This window comes from Fundulus heteroclitus, chromosome 24 (genome assembly GCF_011125445.2).
Source record: "Fundulus heteroclitus isolate FHET01 chromosome 24, MU-UCD_Fhet_4.1, whole genome shotgun sequence".
NCBI classification, from domain to species: domain Eukaryota; kingdom Metazoa; phylum Chordata; class Actinopteri; order Cyprinodontiformes; family Fundulidae; genus Fundulus; species Fundulus heteroclitus.
Window position 1 is genome coordinate 3,376,701 of NC_046384.1, and position 24,144 is coordinate 3,400,844.

The 24,144-nt window shown below is 42.6% G+C and overlaps 1 protein-coding gene across 1 annotated transcript in view; it reads right to left on the minus strand.

Moving 5' to 3' along the window:
• The window catches only part of LOC105921795 (zinc finger protein GLI2), a 74,734-nt gene that overhangs the window by 42,130 nt on the left and 8,460 nt on the right, over positions 1–24,144 (minus strand). The window contains exon 2 of the mRNA XM_036128270.1: positions 16,230–16,344. Coding sequence (XP_035984163.1) covers positions 16,230–16,329 — 100 coding nt within the window. The 5' untranslated portion in view covers positions 16,330–16,344. The remainder of the gene's footprint in view (positions 1–16,229; positions 16,345–24,144) is intronic.

The window sequence follows — 24,144 nt, forward strand, 5'->3', positions numbered from 1 at the left end:
AGCTTAGCGGTTAGCTTAGCGGTTAGCGTATCATGGTAGCTCCGCTGCTCTCATCGTAGACTTTGAACACGGCTGAGAATCTCAACAAGTAAACCACGTTCATGCTTATGAGTAAAAGAGGAAGACCTCAGTAGAAAGAAATGAGACCAGGGTGGATTTAGGAGATTTTTTTCACGTGAAGAGCTGACGAGCGAGGTAAGCCGGTCTTGCGTATGCGCAGTTATTCAAAAGCTTTAAGGTACAACGTAACTTCCTTCTGGTGCTGGGGTCGTTTTTATCCACAAAAAGGACCATCAAGACATTATCAGGATGGAAAAGTGGTGTATATAACTTTATTTTATCATTATCAAACAGTTTTAGTTATTTTCTTATAAGCCTATAAGGGTTTTAAATGATGACTGCGTGCTGGTTTTCAGGGTTTTTAAAGCCGACAGATACATCACATTTACCATTTTATACTATTATTTCACAATTATAAACTCCTGTTATTTAACTCCCACCTGCTCCATAGACCCCCCCCCCCCCCCTACCATTCAGGGGCCGTCTTATTTTAGCCAGGCTGCCCTTTGTGGCTAAACTTAAATCTAGGAATGTTTTTCTGTCCGTGTCTCACATTCTAGGTTCTAGAGTCGACTGGTCCTCTCTGGACCGGTTCTGTTCAGCAGCATCGACCCGACCGATATTAGCTTTTCATGCTGGAAGTCCAGTAATGTGTCCATACTTAAGAAACCGAGAGAGGAGGCAAAGGAGGCACATACCGCAGCGAGCTGCTGGTTCTTCCCAACCTGTTCTAAGTTTGTTCTCTAAACGTTTGGATGAGACCAAAAGACTCACGGGAAAAACCAAAAAGTCTTTAGTTTCAGATGTTTTCCATCAAGGAGGGATTTGGAGCAGAAAGAAACTCGCATTAGCAGATGCAGCGTTTGTCATGGATTTTGTTTTTCCTCACAGTTAAAAGCTAAAGAACAGAGTTTGTTTCCTTTGCTTCTGGTAAAAACCGTTAATAACTTTAAAAAATATCTTCTATTTGGAGCAAAAGTTGAATGAAAGCAACAACAGAAGCTGTGAAGTGTCTCTGAGTCTGTGCGTTATGTTTTGCATTAGCCGTAGCTATTTTACAGCGCTAGCCTCGACACGGCGGTGCTAACCGGGATGGAGGCGTTTGGACACACCAAGCTCCAAAGAATTGTGGTAGAAATGTTTTCTAGCTGCAGCAAAGCGACTCTAACGAGGCTCTAATCACCTCCACCGGCCTGCAGAGGGTTGGCTGGTGGGGGGACCGCTGGCTGCAGAGTGTTTACGAGGGAAAATGGTTCTCGCCGCGCCTCGGACCGCGCCGGCACGACGCCGCCGGACGCTTTGGAGGCAATGTGTGTGAAACACAACACGTGGCGCTGGCTTTCAGGCCGGAGCTTTTAAAATCCACGGATGTGACGGAGCTCTGTTAGCGTTTATTACCGGCTGACAGGCGGCGGACCGTGTTTATCCTCACGTGGGAGCTTTGGTTTCCTCTCGCTGAGCGGCTAATTAGCCCTTATTGCTAATCTCCAGCTGCTTTCCGCGACGCTTACAAGGCAATTAGCGTGCCTCGTCTAATTTCACCGTAACTTTGTAGAGAGGCTCTCAGGCGGCAGCTGGAGCTGCGGCACCAGGTGAGGAGGCAGCAGGACGGGCCCAAAGACGCCACCGACCCAAACTTGTTATGACGAAGGACCCGAGGGCTAACGGCAGAGTTTGTTCATCCTCGACCATCAGCGGCGGGTAAAATAAAGCCTTAAAATAAACGCAGCCACCTGGTCTCACTGCAGTAGCTCAGCCTGGAAAATGGCCGCCTCCACATGTGGGAGACTTGGTAAGAGACGACTTTAGAGGCGACTTTAGAGGCGCTTCAGGAGATCCACCCTGCCTAGAACTGATGTGAGGAGTCCCTTTGCTTCCACTACCTTTGAGTTACCGGAGCTCTCTGTCGCCTCGTCGTTTATCTGCGCCCACTTAGCTGGTATGAACCAGGATCGGTGAGGTTGGGGGTTCTGCTGTCAGCTAACATTTGGCCCATGAGCAACACACTGCAAAAACGGATCTAAAAATAAGTAAAATGTTCTTAAAGTTAGTGTATTTATCCTTGATTTAAGTAGGTAAATAAGATTATCTGCCAATGGAATGAGTATTTTTACCCCTAAAATAAGATAATTAGACCTCCTGCACTTGAAATAAGATGATGGAGATGAGTTGTTCCTATTTCAAGTGCAAAAATCTTATTCTATTGGCTAATCATCTTATAACTTGCTCAAATCAAGGACAAATACACTGATTTTCTGAGGTGTCAAGTAACGAAGTACAAATACTTTGTTACTGTACTTAAGTACACTTTTTAGGTATCTATACTTTACTCCATTACTTATTTTTCTTCCTACTTCTGACTTCTACTCATTACATTTTCACACAAGTATCTGTACTTTCTATTCCTTACATTTTTAAAACAAACGTTACTCGTTAGTCTTGGCTTCAGTTTAATATTTATAAATATTTATTTCACGTAATGTGCGCCATCCAATGCAGATCATTGGCGCCATCCACACCTAGTGAGAACTAGTGTAATTGGATGAGTCATATAACGCAAAACTATTCGTCAAATTTGTGCTGACGCAAATGTTTTTGCACCAAAGGGTATAGTTTACCTTAGGTATTTGATGGAACTCACACATTTAAGATAAGATAAGATAAGATAGTTTTTATTGATCTCACGATGGAGAAATTCACTCGTCACATCGGCTCATACAAGAAGGTGCAGAGTAGGGAAGGTGCATTCAGTTATATACAGTGAGTCTTTATATATACAATGGGTCAAAAAGAATACCAAAAAAATAAAAATACAAAAAAGGAAATAGGAATGGAAATGTCTCATTTACATTCTTAGTGGTCTATATATATATATATATATATATATATATATATATATATATATATATATATATATATATATATATATATATATATATATATATATATATATATATATAAAAACATATCTATATACATATATATATACATATATCTATACACCTACATACATAAGTACCTACGCGTATATATGTGCATATTGTATACATTTGTACATACATACATGTGTACTGACTTATGTTCAAGTGTTGATAGCAGCAGAAGTCACTACATCAGGATTATTGCACCTTGGTTATTGCACATTAATTATTACTTATTACACATTATTACAGTTATGGTCACAGTTATGTTCTGGCAGTTCTGCAGGCTTGAATACTTCCTCTGTTTGGAATTGAATTCCTATAAAGTTTGAGAGAGAACATGCTCAATGAGTGACTTTGTCTTTGACTAATGGGTTAGTGATTATGTTGTGTCTTGGGCCACATGTAGAACTAATCTAATTTTTAAATTAAGCTTTCAATTCATATAGTGGCATTTTTTAAAACGTTACTTTATACTTTTATACTTTAAGTAGTTTTTGGAGCACATACTTTTTCACTTTTACTTGAGTAAAGAGGTCAAGTTGATACTTCAACTTTTACCAGAGAGTTTTTAAACTGCAGTATCTATACCTCTACTTAAGTAACAAATGTGTGTACTTTTGACACCACTGCTGATTTTAAGAACATTTTACTTATTTATAGTTCCGTTTTTGCAGTGCAGATCCGCGGTGGAGGCCTGTCCCTGCAGCCCGGCCTGCGCAGCCAGCAGCTGCTCTGTTTGCTCAGCGGGTCACAAGTCAAACCAACACACACTCCAGCAGCCGCCGTCACCGTGTGCTCTGCTTCCCGTCAGACTTCCAGCAGCGTTTAACCTCCTGAGAGACGGCGGCCGGCAGAACCGACCCGGCGGGCTTAAAGCTGCATATAGAGACGGTTCTTAACTCCAGACCAGGAGTTCTAGGCAGAACGATCTGTGCGTTAGTCCAGGTGAGAACGTGTCAGAGAGGGGAACCTGAGACGTAGCTGTTGTTAAACCTTCTTTTTCTGGTAAAAAGCAGGGACCCCCCCCCCAGAACCTCAGGGGCCACCTCTCTGGGGGCGGAGGACCAATTAGCGGCCAGCGAAGGAGAGATAGGATGCAGGAGAAGAAGAGGAGGATGAGGAGGGGGAGTTCTTGGCCTAATCCTCAGAAACATGCGTTTATGGCTCCCCGGCTGCTGGGCTGTAAATCTCCAGGAATGTTGTTTTTGGATTCAGCGCCGCAAACTTTAATGTCATTAAGAGACGGATGTTAGCAGACGCCGGCTGAGCCTGGGCCGGCGGCGAGGAGAGCCGGTCCTGGTGTTCCTGCAGAACCCGGTCCCCCATTTCATCTTTGTTTGTGTGATTCATCTGAAATATGTAGGCCATGTTTGCACGAGCTCCTCTAATGACTCAGGCCTGAAAACAACTAACAAGGCCGAGGAATCCGAGGGCTCAGACTCCTCTCATCTAGCAGGCCGCTATAAATAGAGCAAATGTAAGAAAACCAGCGTTTCTGTTTTCACTTAGTCCGTCTAATCTCAGGATGGGGGGGAAGGGGGGGGGGGGCTTCAGATAAATGAGGATGAGGGCATCTTGGAAAGTCATCAAGCTAAATGTTTACAAAGCGCAGCAGAAAAGCCTGTGTGTGCAGAGAGCCCATTATCCCGGATGATTGTGCCTCACATATGGTCCGTGCTCCTACAGAGAGACGCTGCGATAACGGGGGGGCTGTGGGGGGGGGCTGTGGAGGGGCCGCGCACGGGGGCCACGTTTCAAAACCCTCCTTCACAAAGCAAAGCAATTTAAACCCACAAAAGGAAATAAAGAGATGCGAACAAACTGCGGGGTATTTGTGAAACGTATTCAGGCTGCAGGTACGTCTGAATTCTCCCCACTTTGGGACAACATTCCTCTTTCTAGTCCTCTCAACACACAAGGCAGCTTTTTGCAAACTTTGCAGAAGTGTTGTGCTGAACACAACTTATCAAACGGACTAAATGCAAAGATAATAAACCATCAGTGGGGGGGGGGGGGCAACACAAACTGAGCTAAATCGAGCATCAGGGCTCTGCTTCCACAAAAACCAGGGAAGGTTTGCCTAAATGACAGGAAGCCACAGAGAAGTATTTAAATCTGAAAAACATCCTGGATCCAAGTTCTTTCTAATAAGGAAATGTCGTTTCTTACATTATATATATATATATATATATATATATATATATATATATATATATATATATATATATATATATACTGCTCAAGAAATGAGGGGAACACTTAAAATACACAATGTAACTCCAAGTGTTCCCTTTATTTTTTTGAGCTGTATATATTTTTAGGAGGCACAAATTTTAAGAGTCTCTGATTTTCTCATTCTCACCAAAATTCAGTAAAACTAAATTTGTATTTGTTTGTTTTTTTTGTTGAGAAAAATGCACCATAACCATCCAGCAGCGCCCCCTAGACCCTAGAACCCCATTTTGGGTCAAAGCTGCCGTTTTAACGTTTAATCAATTATATTTCCATAAACGGGTCTCAGGGATTTTGAGGTTGCGGCTTTAAGCGTTGTTATTCTCTGAAGACGCTGAAATTAGTCCGAAGTTTATCAGAAGGAGTGGGCGTGGCCGGTGACATCACGCTTTGATCCCCCAGCGCCGGTGGCGGGTGCTGAAAGCCCCCGTTGGGCTCCCTTTGTTTTATAATCCAAGAGTTTTAACAGCTTTTCTTCTTGGTTATTGCTGCTATTTTACAAATAGAGCAACTCTAAAAAGTCTGTTTATTTTCCAAATGATAATCTTAAGTCTGGTTTTTACTCTGGGAACGGTTTTAAACCCAGAAGGCGTGAGTTATTGCTTTCTTTTCTTAACTCAGAGTCGTTTTTATTTCAGCAGCTCATTCTTCCTTTCTGTTAAAATACTGGTATTAAAGTCCAGGAAAGCTTGTGTTCAATGCATGTGAGGGGGGGTTGGGTGTTGGGGGGGTATTTTTCTGCTGCTGCCCCTCTGAGGCCTCCCCGGGCAGGGCCTCATTTAGAGGCAGGAAAAGAGAAAAGAACCAGCGCCACCCCCCCCTTCTTCTTCATCCTCTCCTTCTCAGGAAGATTAGTGGCCATCCTTTTGGAGCTGGGAGGTGGACGCTGAGCCATTTGTGGCTGCATTTTTCTCTGCCACGGGGGCCTGACCCCCACAGCACACCCTGCGCAGCTCGCTAGCTCGCAGAGAGGGCCCTGCGCACCCGGCCCCCATCAATTACTCACTGTCCACCTGCGTGATAAAGAAATCCGTCCTTATCGCCCGTCCACCGCGCCTAAAATACCATTTACAGAGGCAGACCCCCGTCCGTCTTACACTGCAGAAACGGATCTAAAAATAGGTAAAATGTTCTTAAAGTTAGTGTATTTGTCCTTGATTTGAGCAGGTAAATTATATTATCTGCCAATGGAATGAGTATTTTGACCCCTAGAATAAGATAATTAGACATCCTGCACTTGAAATAAGATGATTGAGATGAGTTGTTCCTATTTTAAGTGCAAAAATCTTATTCCATTGGCTAATCATCTTATTTTCCTGCTCAAATCAAGGACAAATACACTAATTTTAAGACCATTTTACTTATTTAAAGTTCCGTTTTTGTAGTGTAGAACAACTGCCCGCTGTTCCTCGTTACTGCGGAGGAGAGGAAACGAGCTCGTCGATTACACTGCAAAAACGGAACTAAAAATAAGAAAAATGTTCTTAAAATAAGCATATCTGTCCTTGATTTGAGCAGGAAAATAAGACGATCTGCCAACGGAATGAGATTTTTGCACTTAAAATAAGAAGAACTCATCTCCATCACCTTATTTCAAGTGCATTATATCTAATTATCTTATTTTAGGGGTCAAAATACTCATTCCATTGGCAGATAACTTTATTTACCTGCTCAAATCAAGGACAAAAACACAAATTTTAAGAAAATTTGTACTTATTTTTAGATCCGTTTTTGCAGTGTAGCATTGGTACATTTATAAAAGCCTCATTTGCTTAAAATCCTTCCATCCAGAAGAGAAGTTTGAAGCATTTTCCTCTCAGATCAGACGTGCTTTTTTTCTTTCTTTTGATATATATGGGAATGCCGAGCCTGTTTAGGTCTCAACCCCCCACTTATTGTGTCCGGGGACAGCCTAGGAGGTGCTAAGTACTTTGGGTCCTCCCCTGCGAACCAGCGAGACTCAGCAGAAAGGCCCGGGAGGCGAGGAGGGAGGAACGGCGGGTCGGGGGAGCGCCGCTCTCATCAATCTCCCTCTCCAACGACAAACTCACTCTCAGCAAGATGTATGTCAAGAGCCACCAAAGCCAGTTAATCAAATCATTAGCTGCAGCCTCCTCTGGCCTAGTTTACAGACACAGACGGAGAGCGGAGAGAAGCACGCGGCGAGCCCAGAGCTCAGCCCGACAGAAAGAAATTAACTTCCTGTCACATTTTTATGACGAGATCATCTCCATCCGAGCCAGGTTAATTGTCAAATATCTTCCAAAGGCCAATCCCCACCGAAAACAAAACCTGAACTCGTTTATATTCATTTGGAAGGTTTTAATCCAGTCAGAAATTCTGGAGTTAAATCAAAATGTGTTCTCGGCTCTATTCTGTGAGGCTTAATTTCTGATCAAGCCCTAAAAAAGGTTAAAAAATTCACTTTGTAGAGGAACATAAATCATTTATTTTAAAGTAGAACACAAAGGCTTGCTTTTTGTTTTGTTCCTGTTTATTTTCTCAGTGACAGAACATTGGAAATTCTGAATAAATATTAATTATAAAATGATCAACATTTGTTTTAAACATAAAATGTCTAAATAAAACTACATTGACTAGTGAAAATCATGAAATGTAGCCTTTAGTTTTTGCTTTTGACTGATTATCAGCCTGTTTAATTATTGATAACTCCACAAAGCTACTAAATGAATGCATGAGAATGCACTGAATTTATCAACATTTAATTGAAACAAAATAATTATGTGTAAGTGTACAGTGACTGCTAAAAACTGCCAACATTAAGTAGCAAGCTTTTAGTTTTTGTGGCTATTTGTGAAATAATTCTGAGAAGTTATTATGAATTCTAAAATTGTCAGCATAAAATGTCTAAAGAAAACCCACACTTGTTGCATCTTTTCACTGGTTTGACTGATTATGAGCCTTTTTAATTATTAGTAACTCTACAAAAAATACTAAATGAACTTATGAAAATGCGTATCTAAACACTGAATTTATCAACATTTAATTGAAACAAGAACCTAGCGTTTATTTGACTGTTCACTGTGACTGCTGACAACCGCCAAAGCTAACCAGCTAACTAGTTAGCGTTAAAATTTTTTAGGCCTTTTTTCATGGCTTTATTTAAAGAATTTCAGAAATCCATAATAGTCACTAAATACCCCTTGTACAAGGAATTGAATACAATAACCAAAATCATCGAAAATTTATTTTAAACTACAATTAGATTTTAGGGCCTAAAAAAGCGCTAAAATCCCTCAAGCTAGCTAGCTTTGATTAGTTTTTTTGCCGTTTTTATCTGTTGGGCTGCCAGCCTGTTTTATAATCAAAAGCTGTTGAACAAACTGGTAATGTAGATTTAAGTACTAAAATGATACAAAATAATTTCAAATAAAAATATTAAATTGATGCAAGAGTGATTAGGAGCCGCTGAAAATTATAAAAGCTACGTTGCATTAGCTTAGTATTTATTTTCTGTTACTTTTCATCCATTTATTGAATAATTGTGAAGCAATTCTATAATTTTAAGCTACCTAAAAGTAAACATCTTAAAGGAAACTGTCTAAATAATATAAGATTATTGTTTAATCTGATTATTGCATAATCTACACAATGCGTATTGCTGAGTCAAAGCTAAATTGTTAGGCTTCTGCAGCTGTTAATCTTTTTATTGTGTGTTGTGGTGAAACACCCTTAATTTTATAAACTGAGTTTAAGATTTGATGGTTAATAATTAAGCTGCTAAGCTTGAAGCAAAACCCATCAAAACTGTTGATAAAATTATGTTGCCCTTCTTTATTTTGAGATTACGCAGCAGTAGATAACCCAGAAGTCCAATAAGTTCCAGCGTAGTTGAGTTTACAGTTTGTTAACCTAACTTTACTTTCTACTTTCTGCTGCCTTTAAGGATCACCTGTGATGTGTTTCCTGGTGTACGTGAACAAAGAGAGGTTATTTTAAAAAGGCAATAACTCTGAATTTAACTAATCCAAAATAAACCGGATTTGAATCAATCCTCTGAACGCATATGTGTATAAATCAGAGGGAAACTCTTATCCCTGATTCAGAGCGACATCATTCCTCCACGGCCGACGTCTGCAGGCTGACACACACATCAATAAGGGTCGGTGGATTCTTTGTCATTTTCCTGCTTTTCTCAATAATATTTTCCATCTAAATACCCCCAGTTATTGCCAACGGGCCTTCGAATCATAAAGGTCCCGGGCTTGGCGTAAATCAGCGCACTGTGGCATAAGCAGACAGATGCGAGCTGTCAGAGGAAATACAAGCGCTCATTTGAATCTATTAGCAGAGCAGCAGAGCCCCGGGCTCGGTCAGGGGAGGATGGAGGACTTGAGTTGGTGAAAAGCTGCTGCCGCGGGGGTTGATTTCCTGCTAAATGACACCGATCCTGCGTCCAAAAAAAACACACCGTGCCACCGTACGGTTGTAAGCTGGCCGGGAACAGGCGGGGGAGGGGGGAGGATCGGATAGATAGGAGCGTCGGGAACACCTGAGTCCCTTCTAATTGACTGGGAGAGCGTCGTATCCACGTTTTAAACAACTCTCACTTGAGCTTCATTATATGCGCGGCCCATTTCCATAGGCCTCTGGGAACGGGACCTGGGTGAAATAAATGACCGCGCCATGATAAATGGTTCTATTAGCAATCCAGATTGTTAAACTGCGATAGAACAGATCGGAGCCCATTCATTTCCCTCCCCTTCTGCACGCAGACGCCGCTGCAAATAGCTTGTTGGTTGGTGTTTTTTTTTTTACGTGTAAATAACATATTAAAACTCCGCATTAGCCGTGTCCTTTGATAGAGCGGAAATTGTTGGGAATAAATAAAGCCGGACGGGGGATATAAAACGGGGCGGGCTGTTATACAGCTGCTGTCGGGGCTCAGAGGTGGGCATGACTTAGGTGACAGGAATCCTGCAGCCAACAGTAAACCAAACCCGGACAATAAAAACGGGCCACGCAACCGCAGCCGCAGCCGTATATCAGAACTGAGGCCTTTTCCCTGGAATAAGCCTTCAGGTTCAAGGACCCCGCTCTCGCCCTGCGCGTTGACTTATCAGGAGCAGGCAACTGGAATAATAATGCGTATTACCGGGATAAGTAATTGCGTTGTCTCAACGCAGTGGCAGACGCTCGCGGGTTTAAGCGCCGGGGCGTCGCTGGTATCTGATTGGGCGGGACAGCGGGGGCGGCGTGTTTATTTAAGAGGAAAACACGAGGCGTTTACGCGCCGCTGATAGGGAGGAAGAGTTATGGAGGGGCTCTGGATTTTAGCTGTGGGAAGATTAAAAACCCCCAGCTGCTGATATTGGAGGTATAAATATACAGTATCTGCAGCTTTATTAGAGCTTAGTGAAGTTAGGGTCAGACGTCGACAAAACGCGAGGCGAGTGGTTTTCTGCGGTAACGGGGAATGGAGCTCCTATCTCAGACGGAGGCGATACGGTTCATAAAAACCTTTAAAGTTGTTACATAAACGGTGGCAGTGGTGCAACAGTTTCATAAAGAGGTAACAATAAATACCGGATAAGAACAGCACGACAAATTAGCACTTTTCTTGTCTAAATAGTGAAGTGGTTCATAGCCTGACGCTACCAAGGAGTCACCAAATTTTCCGACTTTTGCCGTTTCGTTTGCTGTTTATGACCCTTTCCCTCTAGTTATGGCGGTAATTACGCGTAATTAGCCAGTTTTTACGCCTTCGTCGTCAACGTTAGTCTTCAACAAGCCCTTTCTGCTCCTGCAAAGGTGGTTTAGACGTTTAGCCTCCCAGCACCACGTCAACACTAAAGGAAATAATGTGTCAAAATCCCCGACAAGGTGAATAATGAGCTGGTGTGGCGAGGTTTCTGGTGGAGGTACTTTCCTAGCATACCGTCACTCCGTCCCTCCAGGACAGCGTGCTGTGGAGGAAGGACGCCATTGAAGGCCATGGGGAAGTCCTTTGGTGGGTATCAGAGCCCAGACCTGGTGGTAAAACCTCCCTGGTGGCTGATGATGAGTGAAGAACAAGCTTCATGTCCGACAACGACCCACCGGGCATTAGAAGACAGTCTCTGTGGGCCTGGCTGGATAAGGGGAGACCCAAGTGGTTGCTTGGTTGCCTCTTGGTTGCCTCTCCAGGGGCCAAATGACCAAAATGACCAGCCTCAACTCACGATTATGAAAGAAAAATTTATTAAAGTTTAATCTGGGTTCTGAATGGTTTTAACTGGAGAGTGCATGTCAAAAACGATGCATTTGGCACCGATTCGTTAAGTTCTTAAAGTCTGAGGCCAGAAACGATTGTTTGGAAAGACCGGTACCTGGACGATTTTATCAAACTGGCAGAAAACAACGTTTTAGTTAATGTTATAACTGACTCATTAGGCCTTTGAAGTCATGTAATGATCGTAGCTAAAAGGATCAAAGGTACTCAGGTGCCGGCGGAGAGGAACACTTGAACCGGTCCATCAGCGTCACACTCACTAAGTCCGGTCAATTGTTGCATCTTTATGCCATCTCTACAGGAAATCTGGTCTACTGGACCACTCCCATTGGTTGCCTCTTGGTTGCCTCTCCAGGGGTAACCAAGCAATCACCCCAGACGTCTCCTCTGGTTATACAACCCTCAGCGTGAACTGAGACACTGGGCAAACTGTAACTGAGCTGTCCACAGGTCCAGCGACAGAACCCTTGATGAAACCTCTGATTACCCGAGAAGTTCAGCGCCGCTTGTCCAACATGGGAGCCCTCCCAGAACCTCAATAACCCCTTAAGCCCCTTAAGGGTTTACATATCCTACATGATATCGGAACAGCTCCAAAGTTATAAAGTGTAAATGTTAATATTTGTGAGATACTAAGGCATCAAAGAATATTTTTCAAGTGGAACCACTATTATAATTGTGACTATGTATAATTCATAGATGATTAAACGAAGAAAAAAAAAATTAAATTCTAGCCTCGCCTAAAATGTTTTCACAATAAACTTTGAAAAAACTACATGAAAACCCTTTCGAAAATATAGAAGAAGCCTCAGACTTTGTATATATATCTTGTCTATAGCTGCAGCAAATCAGGACTAAATCAACTGAAGTATTTATTCCACAAAGGTTTTAACAGGCAGTGTGACAGACGAACCTTTGATTTTGGCACAATTTATCCAAATGTGCCAAAAATTTGTTTTTAACTTTAGAAAAGAGCAGCAGGTCAAATAAAAGTGCTGCTTTACATAGTAGTAATAGTAATAGTAGTAATAGTAATAGTAGTAATAGTAATAGTAGTAATAGTAATAGTAGTAATAGTAATAGTAGTAATAGTAATAGTAGTAATAGTAATAGTAGTAATAATAGTAATAGTAATAGTAGTAATAGTAATAGTAGTAATAGTAATAGTAGTAATAATAGTAATAGTAATAGTAGTAATAGTAATAGTAGTAATAGTAGTAATAGTAATAGTAGTAATAGTAATAGTAGTAATAGTAATAATAGTAATAGTAGTAATAGTAATAGTAGCAATAGTAGTAATAGTAATAGTAGTAATAGTAATAATAGTAATAGTAATAGTAGTAATAGTAATAATAGTAATAGTAATAATTGTAATAGTAATAGTAGTAATAGTAGTAATAGTAATAGTAGTAATAGTAATAATAGTAATAGTAATAGTAGTAATAGTAATAGTAGCAATAGTAGTAATAGTAATATTAGTAATAGTAATAATAGTAATAGTAATAGTTATATTAGTAATAGTAATAGTAGTAATAGTAGTAATAGTAATAGTAGTAATAGTAATAGTAATAGTAGGACCCCTTCTGCACATAAATAGGTCTTTGGTAAAAAGATTTACCGCCTGTTTCATCAACACGTACCACTGTGTGCAGCATAAATCAATGAAATGAAGAGAAAACCCATGAATCATGACTCTATGGAGGTATTTAGGAAAGAAAAAACCGTGACCGTTCTGACCCACTCTTAAAGGCTGATAAAACAGGCGTGGCTCTGATCTGAAGCCGGGCCCCATGGGCTTAAATGGCTAAACCATCCAATCAACGTAATGATGGCCAGTTCATCACAGGACAGATGTTTCCTGTCTGAGCTTCAACAACGGTGATGGTCAGAGTTTATCTCAAAGCTTTGGTCTTCCAGGACCGGCTGGATGCACAGGTGGAGCACATGGTGACAGTAGGCGGACACAGTAAAAGTTAGCGGCTAGTTTTTGTACCATTAATCTAAGATTTAACGCGTGCGCGAGCCAGAACATCTGGAAACGGGACCCAATCAGACAGCCGGGTCGGACCGCGGAGGCTCTGCGGGAATTATTATCCGGTGCGGGGAAAGAGTTCGGCTTTGTTCAAATATTGAAGAGCGCCGCGTGAAGAATTGGAGCAACACAAGCGGCGGCTTCAAATGTAAAGAAGTGTCCTACATTGATATTCTCATATGAACAATTAATGTTGGGTTTCTTCATCGTGGCAGGCCACCAAGTTTTTCATTAAAGAGGAGGACTGCCACTGCGCCACTGGCTCTATTTACATTTCAAAAGTGGCCTGTCACTCTGCATCCATGTCAGCACTCTTTACCGCTGTGTCGTCCTCTCCAGCAGCCTCCTCTCTGTTCGCTTTCCAGTAATTCATCCGCTTTTATACTCTGGAGGTGAGAACAAGCTCTTTTAACCTCATTAAACCCGGCTTTCATCACACGCTCGCTGACATCTATGAAACACGCGTCCTCCCTCCCGTGTCATCCTCGCTTCCACTTCCAGGGACGTTCAGCGTTGGCACAGCCCCCGCCGGGATGCTCCCACGGCGGGCCGGCGACCCGGGTGGTGCCGCCTCAGAACCGCCGAACCCAGAGCCGGACGTCTCAACCACGACTCCTTCAAATGACCAAAATGACCAGCCTCAACTCACGATTATGAAAGAAAAATCAGTTTATTAAAGATTAATCTGGGTTCTGAATGGTTTTAACTGGTGAGTACGTGTCAAAAATGCTGCATTTGGCACCGATTCGTTAAGTACCTAAAGTCTGAGGCCAGAAATGATTGTATGGAAAGACCGGTACCTGGACGATTTTACCAAACTGGCAGAAAACAACGTTTTAGTTAATGTTATAACTGACTCGTTAGGCCTTTGAAGCCATGTACTGATCGTAGCTAAAAGGATCAAAGGTACTCAGGTGTCGGCAGAGAGGAACACTTGAACCGGTCCATCAGCGTCACACTCACTAAGTCCGGTCAATTGTTGCGTCTTTATGCCGTCTCTACAGGAAATCTGGTCGTCCTGACCCTAACCCACCAGTGGGTCGTGGCAGATGGCTGCTCACACTGAGCCTGGTTCTGGTTCTGCTGGGGGTTTCTAACTGTTAAATGGGAGCTTTCCTCTCCACTGTCGCTTCATGCATGTCTGGAGGATTTGGCAGAACCGATGTCCACATCTCCAGAACCCCTTATTTGGTTTTATGCGAGACATTTGCTGGTGGACTTGAGGTGAAGATCACAAACTGGACCTTCTTCTTCAGAATTCCTGATCCCATCACTTACAGGAAGTCGTTTAGGTCCAGGACCAGCAATGCTTCCACCATGTGACGTTTCTTTGCTGAGATGCCGTTTTAGTTTTATGCCAGAGGGCGCCGGAACCACGCCTCGGAGAAAAGGTCCGACTCCAGCACACGTTCCCAGATGTTTTGCAGGTCATCCACATGTTGCTCTGGGTTCTTCTCTGACCTCCTGGATGAGCTCATGGTGGGCGAAGGTTCTCCCTCTGGTTCTCTGGCGTTCCAAAGCTTTAGAAATGCCTTCTTTAACGCTTTCCAGACATATAGATGTCATCTATTCCTGTTTTATCTGTAATTTAGAGCTAGATGGGTCGGATGTGGAGTTCTTTTAGCCGGCTTCAGGTTCTGTTCAGGTGTTTTCTCGGTTCTACAGGTCAGACCATGATCAGTCTGAGTTAAGTCATGATTCACTAGCCTTTTCCTGGTTGGTTTGGATATGTTGTTTCTCTCTTGGTGAATCCCATAACGATGTGAGAACAACGTTCTGTTAGCACTCTGCTGAAACTTTGACCTGAAACACTTCTTTCTGGAGGCAGACCTCCACAGCTGTGATGAAAACATGGAAACGCTGAAGGCTAACATGCTTCTACTTTTCCTGGAGTCTTTTTCCTGTGTAATAAAAGTTGACGGCAGAGAGTCCTAGTTGCGCTAAACTCTGACGACGCTTTGTAATCTGGCGCTGTGCCTGGGCTCAGGCCCGTTTCCAGCTTTGTCTCCTCTTTATCAATTAATGAGCGCCTCTTTGTGATGGCAGGCCACCGAGTCCTCCATGAATGAGTAAAAATGTCACTAAATCACACGTTTAATTTGCATGTCAAAGGGGCCCATCAGCTTGCATCTCTGTCAGTTTTTGAAGCCGCGTGTCCTCCTCGGCTCCGTCAGCCTCAGCCACTTTTTAATGTTGTCTCTTCTTTATACTCTGGAGGTAAGAACAAGGTCTTTCAGCCTCATTATACCCGGCTTTCATCACGCGCCGGCTGACATCTTTTAAACATGGGTTCTCTCCCTCTGCCAGCCAATGAGGATGGCTGCTACTCTTCATTTGGTTCAACAACGCTGAACCTCACCTGCTCCGACCCCCCAGCTCTCCCGTCACGCCGTGTTTGCCTCTCGTCGCCGTTTACTGGCGCCGGGGATACCGCGGTCCTCGCCTGCACACCCGGAGCCTCGGTGCTGCCCACACCTGGCTTCATGATTCTTTCATAGGTCAGAGCCCATTAAGATTCCTGTCAGACATCTACAGTAAGTCACCTCTGACTGCTGAGGGTACCTTATCAGGCCCGAGGAGAGCCGCTCCCTAGATGGCACTTCTTCTTTGAAATGTATATTTTATCGGTTCTGTTCGCCCCCACCCGGCGCAGCGCCTGTGAGACCTCGGCTCGTTCTCAGGCAAACCACGGACTGACGGACAGCCGGACGGCGAGTTCACGCCCAGAAACTTTTAAGCAGCGCCTTACCTCTGCTCTCCGCGGGGGAGGGTTTCTTCGGCAGGTCGCCGAAGCCGCCGCCGTCCATTTTGTCCTTTTTCTCGGTGGCTCTCGGTGACGAGGTCTCCATGGCTGGTAGGGAGCGCTGTGAGGGAAGAGAAAACAGGCGGTTAACGCTGAGGACTCTCAGGGCTTTGATTTGGGACGAGATGAGGACGCTCTCAGGAGGCACTTAGAAGCTCCTAAGCCGTCCTGAAAGGGACTCGATGGCGGCGCTGTGATCTTAGTGAGGCCTTTACCAATTAGACCAGAGCCTATTTCACTCATTAGGCCTGTGTAAAGTTAAAGCGTTTAAAGAGCTACTTAACGACCAATCAAAACGTTCTAATCTCTAAAGAGCTTTTACTGTGTTGGCGCAGAAAGGGCCAGCAGGTTTTAGGTCATCGTGACAATAAGTGGTGTACTTTAGGCCAGGAAACAACAGATTTACAAAGAAGAAGAAGCGCCTATGGTTGCCAAAAGGGGGCAGTATACCAAAGTGACTGCGTCCTCAGAGGTAGAGGAGCAAGGATGAAGGTTACAGTACATTTAGGCCGTCTCATGCGGCCACATCCCCGTTATGACACATCGTGGATGCATTTTTCTTCACAGGTTTATACAGGAAACAAACACATGATGAAAAAAGTCTGATGAAATATTTTGATCGCGTCTGGAAAACGTCTAAAAAAAAAGCAACAAAATGGTGTAAATACCATTAAAGATTAAAACAACGTCCCTCTCTGCTGTGCTTGCAGCTCTGCGGGTGAAGCCACGCCCACAATGTTGCTCTGGCTGCGTGTGATTGGCTGGTTCCACTCAGCCGCTGTGCAGCTAGCATAATTACTTCTTCTTCCATTCTTTGGGTTATTTCCTAACAAATAAAGTTTCTCTCCTGTTTTTCACCGAGTTATCAAACACGGCTTAAATTCTCAGGTCTCAGGCCGTGAAAGAGTTCAGACACTCTAAGTCAGCGCCTGTGTTACGGGGGTTGCGGGTTTGACTCCCGGTTGCGTAAAGAAAGACACCCGACATGTGGAAGTGGTAACAAAGTGGTGACCCTGCAGAGGAAAGCAGCCAGTTTGTTTTTTACGGCTGGGGAAGAAGTCGGCCGACGCCTGCAGTCATGGGATGTTTGTCATTGCCCTGAGAGCCCAGTGACAATTTTAGCTTCTAAACCCCCTTCAAGGTTATGTAAAAATGTTAATGAAACATCCTAAATAATAGTTTATAAATGGCTGAAACACCCTAAATAATAGTTTATAAATGGCTGAAACACCCTAAATAATAGTTTATAAATGGCTGAAACACCCTAAATAACAGTTTATAAATGGCTGAAACACCCTAAATAATAGTTTATTAATGGCTGAAACACGCTAAATAATAGTTTATATATGGCTGAAACACCCTAAATAATAATTTATATATGGCTGAAACACTCTAAATAATAGTTTATAAATGGCTGAAACACCCTAAATAATAGTTTATATGTGGCTGAAACACCCTAAATAATAGTTTATTAATGGCTGAAACACCCTAAATAATAGTTTATTAATGGCTGAAACACCCTAAATAATACTTTATTAGTGGCTGAAACACCATAAATAATAGTTTATATATGGCTGAAACACCCTAAATAATAGTTTATAAATGGCTGAAACACCCTAAATAATAGTTTATTAATGGCTGAAACACCCTAAATAATAGTTTATTAATGGCTGAAACACCCTAAATAATAGTTTATTAATGGCTGAAACACCCTAAATAATACTTTATTAGTGGCTGAAACACCATAAATAATAGTTTATAAATGGCTGAAACACCCTAAATAATACTTTATTAATGGCTGAAACACCCTAAATAATACTTTATTAATGGCTGAAACACCCTAAATAATAGTTTATAAATGGCTGAAACACCCTAAATAATAGTTTATTAATGGATAAACACCATAAATAATAGTTTATAAATGGCTGAAACACCATAAATAATAGTTTATAAATGGCTGACACACCCTAAATAATAGTTTATTAATGGCTGAAACACCCTAAATAATAGTTTATTAATGGCTGAAACACCCTAAATAATAGTTTATTAATGGATAAACACCATAAATAATAGTTTATAAATGGCTGAAACACCCTAAATAATAGTTTATAAATGGCTGAAACACCCTAAATAATAGTTTATTAATGGATAAACACCATAAATCATAGTTTATAAATGGCTGAAACACCCTAAATAATAGTTTATTAATGGCTGAAACACCCTAAATAATACTTTATTAATGGCTGAAACACCCTAAATAATAGTTTATAAATGGCTGAAACACTCTAAATAATAGTTTATTAATGGATAAACACCATAAATAATAGTTTATAAATGGCTGAAACACCCTAAATAATAGTTTATAAATGGCTGAAACACCCTAAATAATAGTTTATTAATGGATAAACACCATAAATCATAGTTTATAAATGGCTGAAACACCCTAAATAATACTTTATTAATGGCTGAAACACCCTAAATAACAGTTTATAAATGGCTGAAACACCCTAAATAATAGTTTATAAATGGCTGAAACACCCTAAATAATAGTTTATTAATGGATAAACACCATAAATAATAGTTTATAAATGGCTGAAACACCCTAAATAATAGTTTATAAATGGCTGAAACACCCTAAATAATAGTTTATAAATGGCTGAAACACCCTAAATAATAGTTTATTAATGGATAAACACCCTAAATAATAGTTTATAAATGGCTAAAACACCATAAATAATAATTTATAAATGGCTGAAACATCCTAAGTAATAGTTTCTATCAACTAAAAGACGCAGACCCTGCGGACCAGTCTTTTTATTTTGGTTCCCTCCGACAACCAGCGGCCGTCTGTGTAATCCGACACTTTTAAAACACGGAGCGCCGTATTGACCTAAACTCGGTGTGAACTGCAGCGTGAAGCCTCAGAGCTCCGTGTAAATCACGGCCCCCGCGGGGTTCCCGGTTGGCGTGCGGCCCGCTGGCACCGCTCCACCCTCCGGGAATCTGGGAGATTATCCTGGAGGGCTGAGCAAACATGTCGGAGGATTTGCTAATAAACCACAACCTTGTTGTGCAGTTTGCTCTCTTCCTGCAAGCTCCCGCCTCTCACAGCTCAATCTGCGCTCTGGCACAGGGAGGACCCGGGGGGTGGGGGTGGGGGGGCTGCCGGGGGTCAAAGGGGATGGAGGATAAGGAGGTGGGGGTCCTGGCTGCATGTCATCAATGTTTATTTGGCTGTTGACCTCTCCACACTGCTATTCAGAGAGGCTCTGGGGCTGAACAGTTAGAACAATACCACTTTATCTTCAAAGCCGGCATGGAAATGAAGACTCTTCAACCGCTTTGCTTCTTCAAAGTTACATCTCTGCCGTCCTGATTTAACAAAGCAGGCATCTTCTCTTAAAACGGACCGTTTGAACCGGGAAAATCATCCAAGCAGCCAGTTTACGTTCCCAAAAAAAAGTCAAATTTTACCCCAAACCATTTTTGGAATGGAGCAGTTTGAAATCATTGCAGGTATTCATGGAAACATCACGTCCCTTTATTTTAATAATAACAACAACAATAATAATATATTTCAAAAGCTTTTTCTCCTGTTTTGGATTCAGATTAAAATCAGGAGAACAACGGTTCTCCAAACCAGCCTGACCTGATCAGATCCGTAGCCTGTAACCTGCCTGCTTTGATTTAATTGGTGCCTCAGTCGCTACAATTCAACCGTTTTTATAGAGGAAGGTTTTGGTTTTATTCCAGATTTCTAACTTGGATTTATTCTTTTGTGGTTTTGAGCGATTTATTGGATTTTCTCGTAAAGCCTTTTGTCTGTTTGGATGTTATAAGAGGCTATATGAATAAACAAATGAAATGAAGATCTGAGTAAAAAAGAAAGCTAAACAGAACCTGCCGGACAACATGAAGCAGACCCAATGATCTCACAGAACAGCTCATTATGCCCCTGATCTACAGAAATTCAAGAACAGATGACATCTATCAATGTGGGAAGGGCTACAGAACCACGGTCAGAACCAATTATCCAGACATGTAGAACAGAGCAGAACCTTCCCAGGAGAGGCTGGCCCAAAAGAATCACTCCAGGAGCTCGTCAACGACTCGCCCAGGAGGTCCCAGAAGAACCCAGAACCACATCTGAAGCTCTGCAGGCCTCACTGCCTCAGCTTAGATCAGAGATCACAGGTCTACAATAAGAGAAAGAGCCAGAACCACGGCTGACCCAGAAGAACACAAACCCAGTCTCACATTTACCACAAACTCTCTAGATCAGGGTTCTTTAAGATGGTCCAACACCCCTGAGTCAGATAATCGGGTCCTCAGCAGGACTCTGGAGACCCTGACTGCAGGGTGAGGAGCTAATTCAGCCTTTTGATCCGGGGACACGTCTAAAAGCTGCAGGACGCCGGACCTCAAGGACCGGAACTGAAGACCCCTGATCCAGATGATCCACAAGACATTAAAGAAAGTGTTCTGTGGACTGAAGAGACAAAGCTGGACCTCTCAGGAAGGTCTGGGTCCCGTTACACCGAGAGTAGGACCAAGAACTTCAGAAACGGAGCATGAAGCCTACAGTCAGACATGGAGGTGGCAGCGTGACGGTACGGGACGACCCAAAGCTCTGCCTCTGGATCACTCAAACATCAAATGATGGTTTAGAAGTGGCCTAGTCAAAGTCAAGACTTAAATCAGGCTGAGATGCTGTGACATCAGCTCAAACAGGCTGAAATAGAACTATACAAAGTTCCTCCACAGTGGAGTTAAAGGCGTCGCCCCTGCAACCTTTTGCATTTATTTGATTACCTGAAACATTTAAGAGCCATAAATTAAATAAGACACCAATCTGTAAGAGTTGGAAACCATCAACCTGTCAAACGATGAGGAGAACCTCTAATGCAGTCAGAACTTCTGGGCTGACTCCACCGAGCATGAAGGTGTCACTGTTACTGTGACTGACAGCTCCGTCTGGGGTTGTCTCTCTGGCTGTGGATGAATCGGCGTAACAGGTGTGAGAGGACGGCCCCGCGGCCTCCTGGGAAGCCCCTCACCACACGCAGACGCGTTCAAAAGGTGATATACGAGGCGCATAATGGGAGGCTTTCACGCCCACGGCTCTCTGATCTGCCCCTCGCAAATCAATATTAGTCGGGCTTAACGTTTTGCTGCCGGCGCATGGAGCTCCTGGAGCTCCGCCGACTCCTGGAACCGCTGGTTTGTTTAGCAGCTGCTGGAGCTGAGAGGTAATGTTGGGCTGGTGGGCGTGGCTAACCACGAGGTTAGCCAGTCGCTAGTTGACCGAGTGGAGTAGTTAACTGCTGAGGACTCCGTTCACAAAGACTCACAGGGATTCATTTCAGAGCAACATGACAAAGAGAGCCCCACAATAAGGTTATTTAAGGGACTAACAACTTCACAGGGACCCCCCCCCCTTTCTGCTGCCTCATTGTGATGAAGTCAATGACTGTTTGTTCTGTTGCCTCCACTTAAGTCACCTCTCCTCTCCTTTGAGTCCGTCTCAAAAGAACTCCTGTTCATTAATATCTACGCATGAATGTGCTTCACCACACGGGGAACTCTGAAGCAGTTCACGCAGTTACTACCCAACAAACGCCAATAACGTCAAGTTTCACGCAGTTACTACCCAACAAACGTCAATAACGTCAAGTTTCACGCATTACTACCCAACAAACGCCAATAACGTCAAGTTTCACGCAGTTACTACCCAACAAACGTCAATAACGTCAAGTTTCACGCATTACTACCCAACAAACGCCAATAACGTCAAGTTTCACGCAGTTACTACCCAACAAACGCCAATAACGTCAAGTTTCACGCAGTTACTACCCAACAAACACCAATAACGTCAAGTTTCACGCAGTTACTACCCAACAAACGTCAAGGTACGACCGTAACGACTCCCCATTACTAAGGAACGGACCGGTTTCAGTTCAATTTACATGTTATCTAAGCCATAAAAGACCTTTTGGGCATTACTATGAAGCTTGATACTCCTCATTACTTCAGACATTTTGAATTGAGAAAGCTTTCTGGATGGGAAGCGAAACGTCTTCAAACTTTGGTAAAAAAGTCGTTATTTTGTTTTTTTTTTACTTTTCTGGAATGACCATGACCTGGATGACCGAGGATCTTCACCAACACAGGAAATAATGCTCCAAATTCATCCAACTTATGTCCTGTTGTCGTAGAGCAGTCCACACCAGAAGCTGTTTTACCTTTACGCACAAATAGAAGGTAAAATAACGAGACAAACAGCTTATCTAATTGATTTAAGGTCATTCCTAGAACATTCTTCCTTTTATGTGACGAACAAACGTCACGGTAATGTTGAGTAATTTCACGTCAGGTCAGTTTGATTTCTCTTCAAGCAGTTATTTCCAATCATAAACTTTTTTGTCTGGAAAGTCTTAAAAATTTCTTTTTTACAGCCAGAGGGTGAAACTACTCAACACTCAAAGGTTCTCGGACTCCTTACGGTCAAAGACTTTTGGCTGATGCAACATCTAAGGCTACGTTCACACAGCAGGTCTTAATGCTCAATTCCGATTTTTTTGTGAAATCGGATTTTTTTTTGTGTGTCCGTTAACATTTCCTAATATATGCGACTTGTATGTGATCTCCTGTGTGAACTGAACGCGTTCAACCTAAATGTCCCGCATGCGCAGTTGAGGACGCCATGACGTCACACGTAGCAAAGCGTCCTCAGTGTTTGCAGAAGGCAAGGCAAGGCAAATTTATTTATATAGCACAATTCAGTACAGGGACAATGCAAAGTGCTTTACATGATTAAAATATAGCAAAGTAAAACAGAATAAAAGCAAGTAGGAATAAAATGTAGATAGAAAAATGAACAAAAAGGTGTCGATTCAGTTAACTAGAACAGTTGAAGGCAATCCTAAACAAATGTGTTTTTAATCTTGATCTAAAGGAACTCAGGCTTTCAGCACTTTTACAATTTTCTGGAAGTTTGTTCCAGATAAGCGGAGCATAGGAACTAAATGCTGCTTCTCCATGTTTGGTTCTGGTTCTGGTTCTGCAGAGCAGGCTGGAGCCAGAAGACCTGAGTGGTCTGGAGGGTTGATGCCCTGATAACAAGTCTGTGATGTATTTAGGTGCTAATTCAGGGATTTATAGACTAACAGAAGGATTTTAAAGTCTATTCTCTGAGATACAGGGAGCCATGGAAGGACTTCAGAACCAGGTCCATGTTCTCTACGTTCTTAGTCTTAGTGAGGACTTCAGAACCGGGTCCATGTTCTCTACGTTCTTAGTCTTAGTGGAAGGACTTTAGAACCGGGTCCATGTTCTCTACGTTCTTAGTCTTAGTGAGGACTTCAGAACCGGGTCCATGTTCTCTACGTTCTTAGTCTTAGTGGAAGGACTTTAGAACCGGGTCCATGTTCTCTACGTTCTTAGTCTTAGTGAGGACTTCAGAACCGGGTCCATGTTCTCTACGTTCTTAGTCTTAGTGGAAGGACTTTAGAACCGGGTCCATGTTCTCTACGTTCTTAGTCTTAGTGAGGACTTCAGAACCGGGTCCATGTTCTCTACGTTCTTAGTCTTAGTGGAAGGACTTCAGAACCGGGTCCATGTTCTCTACGTTCTTAGTCTTAGGGAGGACTTCAGAACCGGGTCCATGTTCTCTACGTTCTTAGTCTTAGTGAGGACTTCAGAATCGGGTCCATGTTCTCTACGTTCTTAGTCTTAGTGAGGACTTCAGAACCGGGTCCATGTTCTCTACGTTCTTAGTCTTAGTGAGGACTTCAGAACCGGGTCCATGTTCTCTACGTTCTTAGTCTTAGTGGAAGGACTTCAGAACCGGGTCCATGTTCTC